The sequence below is a fragment of the Antrostomus carolinensis genome, unplaced genomic scaffold (genome assembly GCF_000700745.2).
Source record: "Antrostomus carolinensis isolate BGI_N321 unplaced genomic scaffold, ASM70074v2 scaffold20983, whole genome shotgun sequence".
Classification (NCBI taxonomy): Eukaryota; Metazoa; Chordata; class Aves; order Caprimulgiformes; family Caprimulgidae; genus Antrostomus; species Antrostomus carolinensis.
In genome coordinates, this window is record NW_010303405.1 from 1 (window position 1) to 13,474 (window position 13,474).

At 36.4% G+C, this 13,474-nt stretch overlaps 1 protein-coding gene across 1 annotated transcript in view; it reads left to right on the forward strand.

The window, feature by feature from the left end:
• Positions 1 to 407: 407 nt before the first annotated feature.
• The window catches only part of LOC104517704 (centrosomal protein of 290 kDa), a gene marked incomplete at its 5' end in the record, with an annotated part of 34,652 nt that continues 21,585 nt past the window's right edge, over positions 408 to 13,474 (forward strand). The window contains 8 exons of the mRNA XM_029084045.1: positions 408 to 492; positions 1,880 to 2,022; positions 4,698 to 4,862; positions 5,837 to 5,986; positions 7,499 to 7,614; positions 9,660 to 9,762; positions 11,035 to 11,265; positions 11,821 to 11,994. Of these exons, the coding sequence (XP_028939878.1) occupies positions 408 to 492; positions 1,880 to 2,022; positions 4,698 to 4,862; positions 5,837 to 5,986; positions 7,499 to 7,614; positions 9,660 to 9,762; positions 11,035 to 11,265; positions 11,821 to 11,994 (1,167 nt within the window). The remainder of the gene's footprint in view (positions 493 to 1,879; positions 2,023 to 4,697; positions 4,863 to 5,836; positions 5,987 to 7,498; positions 7,615 to 9,659; positions 9,763 to 11,034; positions 11,266 to 11,820; positions 11,995 to 13,474) is intronic.

Consider the following 13,474-nt stretch of genomic DNA (forward strand, 5'->3'; position numbering starts at 1 on the left):
TTTTTTTTTTTTAAAGTATGAGCAGATATCCAGAGATTTGTTGATCAAGAGTATGCTAAATAGTTATATAGAATAAAATTTTGAAATGTGCAGAAGCCAGGCAGTGCAGGTAGTACAAGATTTAAAAAAAAAAAAAAACAAAACAGGATAAATATATAAGGTTTATTCATAGTTTAAATACACTTTTCCTGATAATTTTGTTGCTGTGAAGGTGAGACTATTTCTGTGTTTGTTGCCTTCTATATTACACCTCATTTTGGTTTACTTACTATGCAGTTTCACTGTTGAATATGTAGGGATTAGCATTATTTTCAAGCATTTATTCTCATTTAACCAGTCTTAATGAAAATTCTAATGCTGAAATTCCTGAATTACTATTTTTGAGTCTTCTTTGTTCTTTTCTTTAGAATGAGTATCTCGCAAATGAATTAAGCGTGAGAGAGAGAGATTTGGAGAAGAACAGGACTATAATAGCCAAATTTCAATCTAAATGTAAGTTGCAACCTGTTCTAAAACTAGGGAATATTATCAGGTACCTGCAGATAGTTTGCTTCTTTAGTTGTTTTGTTTTTGTGATTGTGACCACAGATATCTGTCTTTACAGTTTCTGTTTTAAATGCAGTTTACTTTGGTATCTTTCACAGTGATTGAATTTGCTATGTACATAGAAGGTTATTATACAGTTATTCTGATGGAAATTATGGTTGTGTATTGGTCCAGATGTGAACACAATGACTACAAAGCAGTGAATGTAAATGGCATTTATTGAATTGGAATGTCCTTGAATTCTCCTTAATGACTTTTTTTAAATTTTGTGTTTATATTAGTGTATATCTTTGTGTGCATGTGTATAAATACATATATAGTGTAGCTAATTTTAAACTTAAATTAGTGATAGTACATGAAACTTAGTTTATTCATACTAAATACATTAATCTAGAATATCTCATGTTTTTCCTTCCTGAATTGGACCTAATAAGGGCTTTAAGTCTGTGAGTGATCACAGTTATAATAATTATACAATTTACTTGTATAATTGTAGTGCTTTCCTGTCTCCAAGGAAGTGTTGGGGTATTAAACCCACTTGCTGCTTACATATATATGTACGTTAGCTGAAGTGCACTGCTTGCAAACTCTGGAATAAAAAATAACTCTAATTTCTATAGACAAAAATCTTGATTTCCCCCCCACCCCCCAGAGAATGTGAATTCTTAAAATTCTTTCTAACTTTTCAAAATAGACTTGGTGAAACTGCTAAGGTTTTGCAGTTCATTCCTGGGTTTTCAGGACATATTGTTAAGACTCAGAGAATCAGATAGGTTTTGGTTGGGGTTTTTTTGTTTGGTTTTTTTTTTTTTAAGCTTCCAGATTTCTTGCTCTGTACAGGAAACTCTAGAATTCCACTGAGAGACTAATAGTGGCAGCAAAACTGTATGTCTTGAGAGTCCTTATTACAGCCAAATAATTTAAATGTTCTTTTTTCTCTGTCTGCAGCAGGAAGTCAGGCAATTTATACATATTTTATTGTTACACCCAAACACTTCCAAGATAGCCATGTTTCTGGATTTGTGAAAGCCAGTCAGACAGGCTACTAAAGAAATGAAAAAAGTGTCAGGAAACATTGAAGATTGGAAGGTTCAATAAAGTTGTATGTGTTTACTTGAAGCATTTCATTATTGTTTTGTTTGGTTTTCTCCAGCAAAATACACTCTCCAGATATTCCTAGCAGCTCCGGTTTTAACTTCCTATTTAGTTATGTGTATATGTAATACTAACATTGTTTTTATATATCAGATCAAGAGGTATAATGATGAAATATCCTAGGAAACCTTAAGTCATTTTTTCAATGCTTTTAATAACATTTACAATTTTATTACAGTAAAAGAATTATCAGAAGAGAATAAGCAACTTGAACAAGGAATGAAAGAAATACTGCAAGCTGTCAAGGAGATGCAGAAGGATCCTGATGTGAAGGGAGGAGAAACAGCCTTAATAATCCCTAGTCTGGATCGTTTAGTTAACGTAAGCTTGCTTTCTAAAGTACTGTTTAGCTTTTCTTTTTTCCTCCTCAATTATTGGGTTATTGTATAATTCATAGAATCATAGAATGGTTTGGGTTGGAAGGGACCTTAAAGATCATCTACTTCCAATCCCTCTGCCATGAACAGGGACACCTTCCACTACACCAGGTTGCTCAAAGCCTCATCCAGCCAGGCCTTGAACACTTCCAGGGAGGGGGCATCCACAGCTTCTCTGGGTAACCTGTTCCAGTGTCTGACCACCCTCACAGGAAAGAATTTCTTCCTAATAATTAATCTAAATCTACCCTCTTCCAGTTTAAAGCCATTTCCCCTTTTTCTATCACTAACTGCCTTTGAAAAAAGTCCCTCTCCAGCTTTCTTGTAGGCCCCTCTCAGGTACTGGAAGGCCGCTATAAGGTCTTCCTGAAGCCTTCTCTTTTCCAGGCTGAACAGCCTCAACTCTTTCAGCCTGTCCTCACAGGAGAGGTGCTCCAGCCCTTGGATCATCCTCATGGCCTCCTCTGGACTTGTTCTAACTGGTCCATGACTTTCTTGGGGTGGGGGCTCCAGAACTGGACACAGGACTCCAGGTGAGGCCTTACAAGAGCAGAGTAGAGGGGCAGAATCACCTCCCTTGACCTGCTGGCCACACTTCTCTCAATGCAGCCCAGGATACGGTTATTGGCCTTCTGGGCTGCAAGTGCACATTGTCTGCTCATGTTGAGCTTCTCATTCACAACCACTCCCAAGTCCTATTCAGAGTTGGTCTCAAGCCACTCATCGCCCAGCATGTATTTATGTTTGGGATTGCCCTGACCCAGGTGCAGGACCTTGCATTTGGCCTTGTTGGACTTCATGAGGTTAGCACAAGCCCACCTCTCAAGCCTGTCAAGGTCCCTCTGGATGGCATCCTGTCCCTCCAGCGTGTCAACCGCACCACTCAGCTTGGTGTCGTCGGCAAACTTGCTGAGGGTGCACTCAATCCCATTGTCCATGTCTCCGACAAGGATGTTGAAGAGCACCGGTCCCAATACCGACCCTTGAGGGACACCACTTGTCACTGATGTCCACTCGGACATTGAGCTGTTGACCACAACTCTTTGAGTGCGACCATCCAGCCAGTTCCTTATCCACTGAGTGGTCCATCCATCAAACCCCCATGTTTCCAATTCAGAGACAAGGATATCAGAAATAGTAGCTTCCTTATACATATGCTTTCTTAGATACAAGTAGGAGTACATAGTGCAATACCTCTTTAAAAATGCAAATTAAAAATATACATCAACAATAGATTGCCAATAAAAATAAAATTAAAAGCATCTTCAGCTGGATAGTATAAAACTGTCTTTGGCAAGTTTTTTAGCCCATTCATAAAGCTTAGGTAAAAGTTTGTTTGCACGTCTTTTATCTATATGGGACCTGCAGGAACCGTTTAAGGAAAATTCTTTATTCAAAAATTTTACCCCCAAAAATAGTGTTTTTACAGGTAAATGTGACCATTTAAATCACAGTCTATGGCAAATATATTGTTAGGAATCTGATAAGTAGATTTTAAAATGTTAGATTTTCATGCTTTGAAAATTTCTTATAGTCTGAATTTGAGGGTTCCAGTTTATCATAGAATCATAGTTTGGTTGGAAAAGACCATTACAATAATCTAGTCCAACCGTAAACCTAGCATTGCCAAGTTCATCACTAAAGCATGTCTCCAGTACCACATCTACATGTCCTTTGAATATCTCCAGGGATGGTGACTCCACCACTTGCCTGGGCAGCCTGCTCCAATACTTGACAACCCTTTCAGTGAATGATTTTTTCCTAATATCCAACCTAAACCTCCCCTGGCACATTAAAGCCATTCCCTCTTCCTATCACTTGTTATTTGGGACAAGAGACCAACATCCACCTCACTACAACCTCCTTTCAGGTAGTTGTAGAGAGCAATAAGGTCTCCCCTCAGCCTCTTCTTCTCCAGACTAAACAATCCCAGTTCCTTCATCTGCTCCTCATAAGACTTGTTCTCCAGCCCTGTCACCAGCTTCGTTGCCTTTCTCTGGACATGCTCCAGCAACAAAATGTCCTTCTTGTAGTGAGGGGCCCAAAACTGAACACTGTACTTGAAATGCGGCCTCACCAGTGCCGAGTACAGGGGTGCAATCACTTCCCTACTCCTGGTGGCCACACTATTCCTGATACAGGCCAGGATGCTGTTGGTCTTCTTGGCCACCTGGGCACACTGCTGGCTCATGTTCAGCTGTCTGTCGACCAACATCCCCAGGTCCTTTTCTTCTGGGCAGCTCTCCAGCCCCACCTCCCCAAGCCTGTAGTGTTGCATGGGGTTGTTGTGACCCAGGTGCAGGACCTGGCACTTGGCCTTGTAAAACCTCATACAATTGGCCTCAGCCCATTGATCCAGCCTGTCCGCATCCCTTTGCAGAGCCTTCCTACCCTTAAGCAGATCAACACTCCTGCCCATCTTGGTGTCATCTGCAAACTTACTGATGGTGTACTCAGTCCCCTCATCCTGATCATTGATAAAGATACTAAACAGAGCTGGCCCCAAAACTGAGCCCTGGGGAACACCACTTGTGACTGGCTGCCAAGTGGATTTTATGGGAAAAAAAAAAAAAAATTCTGCACTTCTCTGGTTTGTTAATTAAATGTTTACTGCATTAGGCAATGGAGTCAAAGAATTCAGAAGGAATCTTTGATGCTAGTGTGCACTTGAAAGCTCAAGTTGACCAGCTTACAGGACGGAATGAAGAATTAAGACAGGAATTGAAACAGGCTCAGAAGGAGGCAACAAATTTCTCTAATCAGCTGGCAAATGCAAATGAGAAGGTATACAGTTATTTTTTACAATTTATTTTGTACTTGAAAAGTGGCTGCTCTGATAATTTATAGCAAAACCACACAATGTATAAGATTCTGAATTTAGCTTATGTGAACAGTGTAATTACACAAATCTTAATTAAATTTATGTATTGGATCTACAAAATCTTACTCTTCGTAATGTTACTTTATCCTTCGAATATCCTATCACATTAAACACCAAGCATGCCTATCTTTTGGAGGGAGCTGTGCCCAAAAAACATCACAGTTTTATTTCTTCAAAAAGCTAGTAGTCTTGCATTTGTTATTTATAAATAAGTAAGAGAGATTAAGTGTTCTAAAATGATGAATTGGTTTCTAAAATCCTGTATCTTGTTTTAAATTGTATAGTTAATTCTGTGGAATGCTTCTTCCAGGGCAGGAGTGAGGAATGGACTATTATCATACAAGGTGCTAAATGTAAATTTGTCTTTTAGAACAGCTTTGGGGATGCAAAAAAAATTCCCAGTAACTAATATTCTAGAATAGAGTTACTTATACTGTTAGAGAACCAGAGAGCTTTTAAGAAGTTAAATGAAAGCCAAAGATTTGTTTAGAATAAACCATCAAATAACCACTGCAATAATTCTATCCAAACCTTTTTTTTTATCCTTTTTAGAAGGAATAGAAATACACTGTGTTTTAAACAATTTGGAATAGAACTGTGGTGAATCCACAGATATGTGAAGCTACTCTGATTGCTGGAGTCATTTGATAAGTTTGGCTTAAGATGTTACACATTTACTGATTTATGGAGTCATAGCATTTTTAAAGGGTTTCTTTAAAGAGTGTTTGAGTGATTTACAATATAAGTGGAAATGAATTACGTTGTTAATAACAACTGTTGTAGCACAGGAAAACAATGTATTTTCCACTAGTGATTTTTTTTTAATTGAATAGGAAGAGACACTTATTTAGGTTTTTGTTTCTTTTTTTTTTTTTAGATTACTCATCTGAAAAATGAAATTTGCTTATTACGTCAGTCAGAAGGTGCCAATATTGTCTTTCAAACAGTGAATCTTCCAGAAGGAATGGTTCCTTCAAGTGTTAATATGGTTAATTCTCTGAATGAATATTTAGTACATCTTATACAGGTAACTCATTTACTCCTTGATATCAAAAACATTTGTAACATACAGCTAATTCCTCCAAAATCTAGTACCATACCATGTATGTACATGGGAGAATTCTCCAAAATTATTTTGAACTTCTGACATTCAGTAAACTCTTTGGGCTATTCTGTTTTTTTTTAAAGGCGTAACTATTTTGCTGTGTTGTAAACATGGAAGCTAATACTTAACTAAGTTTTTGACAACAATTCAGATTTTTTTTTTTTTTAAATCTGAATTTTGATCTAAATATTTGCCCACTCTTCTTTCCACTTCTGCATTTGCACTCTTTCTATGAGAAATTTTCACAGAATAACACAGAATCACAGAACGTTAGGGATTGGAAGTGACCTCAAAAGATCATCTAGTCCAATCCCCCTGCCGGAGCAGGAACCTAAACGAGATCACACAGGAAGGCGTCCAGGCGGGTCTTGAGTGTCTCCAGAGAAGGAGACTCCACAACCTCCCTGGGCAGCCTGTTCTAGTGCTCCATCACCCTCACCGTAAAGAAGTTTCTTCTCAAGTTTAAGCGGAACCTCCTGTGTTCCAGCTTGCACCCACTGCCCCTTGTCCTATCATTGAACATCACTGAGAAGAGCCTGGCTCCATCTTCCTGACATTCGCCCTTAACATATTTATAAACGTTAATTAGGTCTCCCCTCAGTCTCCTCTTCTCCAAGCTAAAGAGACCCAGCTCCTTCAGCCTTTCCTCATAAGGGAGATGCTCCACTCCCTTAATCATCTTGGTGGCTCTGTGCTGAACTCTCTCAAGCAGTTCCCTGTCCTAAATTCTCTCTCATTGCTGTCTGTATTCCACACCTGAATATGCAAGTGCAAATCCTACTCTGAACAGTTTTTCTCTATACAGCAAAGGTCTCCATTTATTTACCATATGAATTTTAATTCCATTATTTGTCAAGAATATGTCAGCGTTGGTAAAGAGGCATAAATACACTGAAACTGAAGCCAATGATTCCCATGGGAAGAATAGTAGATGAGCACATAGAAAAGAAGAATTGATTCTTTGAGAACTGGAGCAAAAAGAACTTACCTTTTTATTATTATTAAATTATTTTGTTCTGTCTTTGATCACTTTACATTTGTTGATAAGAGATTATTTTTCAACTGCATGTGATTATAATGTAGAAGAGTATTCGGGAACACAAGAAGAAAGCATCGCTTTCCAGTTAGACATTCAATTAGTATTCTTTGTGGGCTAGCAACATATCATTGTGTTTTGAACTCTGAGGGCTGTAATCCACTGTGCAATTATGCACTATTTCACACCTATTAATACGAATGCCAAAGGTTACTGGACTTTTTTTTCATCTGTTGCTTGTAAAGAAAAGGCACATTTCATATCTGCAGTTCACACAGTTCATGACAGAAGTATCCGTCATGAAAAACACAAGGGAGAACTGACATTTTGATTAATCCTTTTATGTTTTAAACCTATATTAATAACTTCAATATTTTTATTTGGAAAATAATCACTAGGAACTGGAAAATAAAGAACTGTCGCTTAAACAATTAGAAGATGCAGTAAAGGACTACAAGCGAAAATTTGCAGTAATTCGTCATCAACAAGGCTTGCTGTATAAAGAATATCAAAGGTATTGTTCTCTTTTCTGAATTACAGAAGTTCAGCTATCTAAATGTTTAATAATTTTTAATACAAGATTTGCTGCTGTGTTGAAGTAGTCCTTTGGTTAATGTCATGAATGCTGCTGCTCTTGGATATGGACTCCATATATTTTACTTAGTCCTGTAAAGATTCAGAAAAATTAACAAAAACATTTTCTGATGGACTCTTTTCATATTACATACTTCATAATGTGGATTACATTGTGCTTTCTGCGTCTGATATCTTGTATTTTATGAGAACTTGGTCTTATGGACTCTTTAGTCTCTTTTTCTTTTGTTTTCAAGTGTGGGTCCTAACAGTTTTTCTGAGGGGGGGGTGAAAAAGCTCTTGGTTCCTTTATATGCTGCATTGAATCTAATTTCTATAAAATCCTTTTTATGGTAAAAAAAAAAAAAAGGATTTTCATCTGTTACAAGCATAGAGGTGAATCTAGTAATATGAGTTCTTCAATTAACAGACTGTTAGTTGTGTCCTCTCTCTCTCTTTGGATTTGAATGAACCATTGCTGGATGGCTTTTGGAATAGGGTTGCTTTATCTTTTGTGACCTTCTGTGTGTTCTTTGTATCAGTTAAGACTTCCCAGATAATATTATCTTTGTTTGAGGCATTAAAGCTATAACTTTTTGAAAATATTAAAGGCTATAATATACTGCCTCATTTACTACTAGATGAGGTATCTCCAATGACAGGGATAAGATGGTGATTCAAGGCTTCTTCTCCGCATTATGGAAGAAATAAAGAGATCTTTGAAGAGAAAATACTACTTCTGAAATAGCCTTGATTATTTCTTTAAACGAATCTAAACTATCCTATACAGTCTCTAGGAACTTCCTTATTAGACATGTGTAAACAGTTCATAGTATTGTTTGCTTCCAGATAAATAAATAAATAAAAGTGGATAGAGAAGAATAGTTTGGGCCAAAGCAAAGCTGAATCTTTTTATGCTTTTGTTTGTTTTTCACTGAAGTAGAAAAACTAGGGTGGGAAATTATGTCCTTTATGCATCTGAAATAAAATGAACGTAATAGAAGGAAAGAGTTGCAAAACCATTGAAAAAAATTAGTTAGTATTACAGCCATTGCCTGTCCTTTTGCTTAGAAATCTGACCCCTAAGGCAGAATTTATATATGGGAAACCTAAGTTTAATTCTCTCCACTTCCTGAGGGAAATTTGAACCAACATCTTGTAAAGAAATGTTAACTACTGTGCTGAGGGGAATTCTCGGAGGATGAGTGCATACTTTTTTCCTTACAATACTGTACCATTATGCATGATTCATTAAAAATACTTCAAAATTGACTGCGGAAGCCTTGTTCCTCTTGCAAGTTGTCCCTCTTAGCTAATGGATGTGCGAGTGCTTCATGCAAAGGAAACAGTTATGGAAAGAGTCATTGATTATTTGACAAACCATTTTAACTAGCTGTAAATCTCATCAGCCAAATTATTGGGCACAATTGTGAATACCTGCTGAAATCTGCTGGGCCTAGGCTACCTCAAAAAGAAAAGTCCTATTTGCAGGGCTACAGCGTGGTAATTGCCAGTAGTATGATTTTTGTCTCCTTTCCTGTAAAAGGGAGACCTGGAGTTTCTAGGTAGGTACTTAAAGTGGAAATGTTTTTATTTGCAAAGTTTTAAACTTTGCCTATTTTTACAAAGACATGTGCAAGGAAATAAGTAATTTGAAATACAAGTGTGTGATTTAAAGCAGATTAAATCCCATACATGTATATTTTTGGAGAGTAATGCATGTCTACAACTGCACTATAGTACACATGGGAAGAGGAGATAAGACACTTACGAATTATTTTCATCGTCAAACCAGCTGCAGCCTAAACAGAGGGGACAGTTTTTCAGTAATCCATCTACAATTTATAATGTCTTTTTTCAAATTATGTTAGTGCTAAAAGTAACTATCTTGGTTTGCAAAATACCAGGGTTACTGTTTTAGTTACGGTTTTAAAAATCATCAAGTCTTTCATCATTCTAAATGAAAATATTTAATTACTATTTTAGTCTTAAGGAAACCTGGCAGAAGGAATCAGAAGTTATGAAAGAGGAAAAGAAAAAGCTAGAAGAGCAAAAAGAACAGGATGCTATAAAAGTAAAGGCATATTCTGTAAGTAATTTTGTTACTTTGATTTTTCAAAAGGGTTTTAATACATAAAACAGAGGGTTTAATAAAATACTGTAATTTGTTAAGGAAAATGTTGCGGGGAAGATCTGCTTAATTCAAATAAAATCAGAAGGGAAGTGGTTAATTGATTGATATATAGTGGAATGTGAATAACTTGCAATCAGTGAACTAAACATTCAGAATCAGTATCAACAGTACAAAAGGTAAATCACAAGATTAAGACACAAACAAAATGTTACCATAGACAGAAAAATCTCTAAGCACATTCAGGAATTAATACCAAATATTTCCCATCCCACAGATCCGCGTTCACACAGCAATACTCACTCCTTGGTCCCTTCAGTTTACCAGCACACACACCCTTTCCTGAGAGTGCAAGTTCACTGTGTACACACGCCTCGTGTGTGTACTCGGGTGCCCTGTACATGTGGGAGTACTCTGCTGTTCTGTGTACCCATGCACCTCCCTGCAGTCTGGTAATCCATGCACTGGTGCAAAATCACCCCAGGAGTTCACATACACACACCTGAAGTGTGAGTCCCTTCTTGTTGCACTTGGTACCACCAGTCCATTAGTTGGAGTGCCGAGGCTCATGGTGTCCAGCAGGAAGGAAGCACTCACATCTGCACAGAGGATCTCAACATTTGGACAGTGGGGAAACTTCTGAAGCTGAACTAGGTTATAAGTGCTGCATTATAACTCTCTCTGCCCCTGGACGCGCGCACACACACACACACACACACACACACACACACAGACACACACACGTTTTGATAGCAGGGGTCCTGTGGCTTCCTTTACAAATACTGGTTTGGTCAAGAAAGTAGGGTGTTGTTAGTTTTTGTTCGGAACCCCAGGAATTCTGTTTGGTTTAGAAAATTGTTCCAATACATTTGTTTTGATTCTAGTAAAAGAGGAGAAGACTGAGTGAATACAGAAAATTATTTTTCTTCTAAATTTTGAAAATGTCAGCATTAACTAAAATTCCAGTTAGTCAGTCACGTGTATTTAGCTTCTATTCCTCAGAAACTAATGATATTGAAGATTTATTTTTTTCTTTTCTTATAATAGAATGTAGTATGCTTATGCGCATGTTGAGTGTGTGTATATGTTTTATTAGCAAAAAGAAATTGTTTCATACAGATTAATGGAATTTTTACACCTAGATTAAAAAATGTACAAGAAAGCTTGTCAATATAGTTGAGTTTTACCATATTTCTGTACAAAGTTCTTGTTTAAAAAATTATTTTACAGAATTTACTCAGTGCACTTGAGCTGGATCCTGATGAAACAAAAAAAGTACTTGCAGAAAATAATAGAAAAATAACTGTTTTCCGAGTTAATGAAAGGTCACTAACAAGGCAGTATACCACTTTACTTGAAACGGAACAGCATCTTAGGAAAGAAAATGAGAAACTCAAGGGTGAAATAACATATATGGAGACTGCAGTTACAGGAAAGATTGGAAACTTGCAACGATTCAAGGTATAGTTTACAGTAGTAACATTAAATTCTTATTTTTACAATTTGGCAATAAATACACTTTTTTAAATGGAGGCAATAGTAGTTTCTTGAATATAGTACCGAAGTACTCGTTAAATGCTGTTATAAATTTTGTCAAAACATTCTTTGTATTTAAGTAAGCATCATAATAGAAAACCTGACAATTTTCCCTTTCTGAAGTTGCTTCAGTGAGTTCTTTTTATTGAAAGTGTCATATGAAACCAAATCTTACTTTTTGGCCTTGTAGGTTGCTAGGGCCTGTATTAACTTGTCTTTATAAAATATGATTTTGGCAGTGCCTTATGGCTGAGTGGCAGCTATTGATAAAATTACACAGAGAGTTGGAATACCAGAGAAATTTTTTCAATGTTTATTGCAAGCAATTTATAAAGATGGACAGTAATTTAGTAAAATAAACTGGTATCAAGTTCTAAAGCATTATATTAAGTAGTATTATTTTTCCATGGAGTAATTTTGGTTTTTCTATTTAAACATCTAGCAGACCTTAGTAACCCATTGTGTTGATTATTTTTATAGGAAATGGCTAGCTTTAAGATTGCAGCTCTGCAAAAAGCGTTGGATGGTAGTGTGCCATTGTCTGAGCTAGAGCTGGCTAATAAGCAGTATAACGCATTAACTGCTAAATACCGAGATCTGTTACAAAAAGATAACTCGCTCGTCCAAAGGACAACAAACATGGAACACGTGGAGGTAATGTTTGAACCCTAAGGGCAGAAATCCTCATTATACATTTGTTCTGCATTGAGTTTTGTTCTCACTTATCAGAAAGATAGCATGGAAGTCCAGGCACTAGGACTGCTGCTTATAACAGTTCCATAGTGGGTGTGAGATGTTGGAGCCAATCTGTTGCTATCAAATTTTAATTTCCTTAGCTGGTATTTTTCAGTCGATTAAGAAACACACACAGTCACAGATATTTTTTCAATGGGCGTATGTAAAAGCATTTTGTTTAATTGTTTTGGTGGTTTTCATTGGGGTTTTTTGTTTGTTTATTTATTTGCTTTTTAAGTTAAGCTCTTGGTATGTTCTCTCACAAAGTATTGTTAGTTCTTTGATTACCAAAACAAGTCTAGCAGAAGGAATATTTACTATCATCTTCAGTTTTGGAGGTCATAAGGCAAGTAGAATGAGTATAAAAACTTTCCAAGCTTTCTCTCAAAGTAAATACTCTTACTAATTCCTGACTTACAGGAATTAAATGTTCATTTCCAAAAGGCAGTAAACCTTTGGAATTTTACTTCCATAAAAAAAGTAAATATCCAAAGATTGTTCACCACACGTTTGCAAAATGTCATAGGGACTGCAAATATGTAACTATTCCTTTGAACTTTTATTTTCAAGTGGAAGGGAGCTTCTTTTCAAGAACTGTGAAGCTGGCTTCGAAGATACGTTGCTACCTCGCACTTTTCATACATGTCAGAAATAATAGTTGAAGAAAGTAATACTTTAACCAGTAGTTAAGGCTCGTGTCGTGTCCTTATCTGTTTGGTTTCTCTGGTTGACAAGAGTTAAATACATAGAATGGGTAAACTTACTGAGCTAGTAAATTTGTCTGCTTGGGAACAAGCAGGTGCATTTGTGTTAGCTAAAGAATGAATGATTCCTTATCAATGTTATGAAATTTTGTGTGTATGAAAACTTGCATTGCCTGTTTCAGCATTTTCATAGAATTTATCAATAATAATTTATCAATAGCAAACTAAAAATGTGTTTAGGAAACTATAAATTGAAAATTAATGTGAATTATTCAGTTTGTTTTACTGATTAATGGGGAAATTCATGTTTCTATTTGGAGGAGTAAAGGAACATTTAAAAAACTAATGTTTGACATCATATTAGATGCCTAAAAGAACTAAAAGAAGCATATGATCTGTCTCAAATATGTATTTATGTGCAAGATGAAGTATCCTGTGTGGGATGAAATATCCTCCAGAAGTATTTCTTTCTTTCCTGCTGTTAATGAAGTGTTGAGTATGACAAATACAGATTTCTTCATCTGATTCTAGACACTCTAGGAATCACAGTCACTGATGATAAATATTCTCAGTAATACTTGTTGACAGTAAGATACAACATAGAGAGCAAAGACTAGCATTTTTACACTTAGGAGGAAACTTCCGCTCTTCTGTTGCCATATATGTAGATTATGGGTTGTGCATAGGTAAAATCT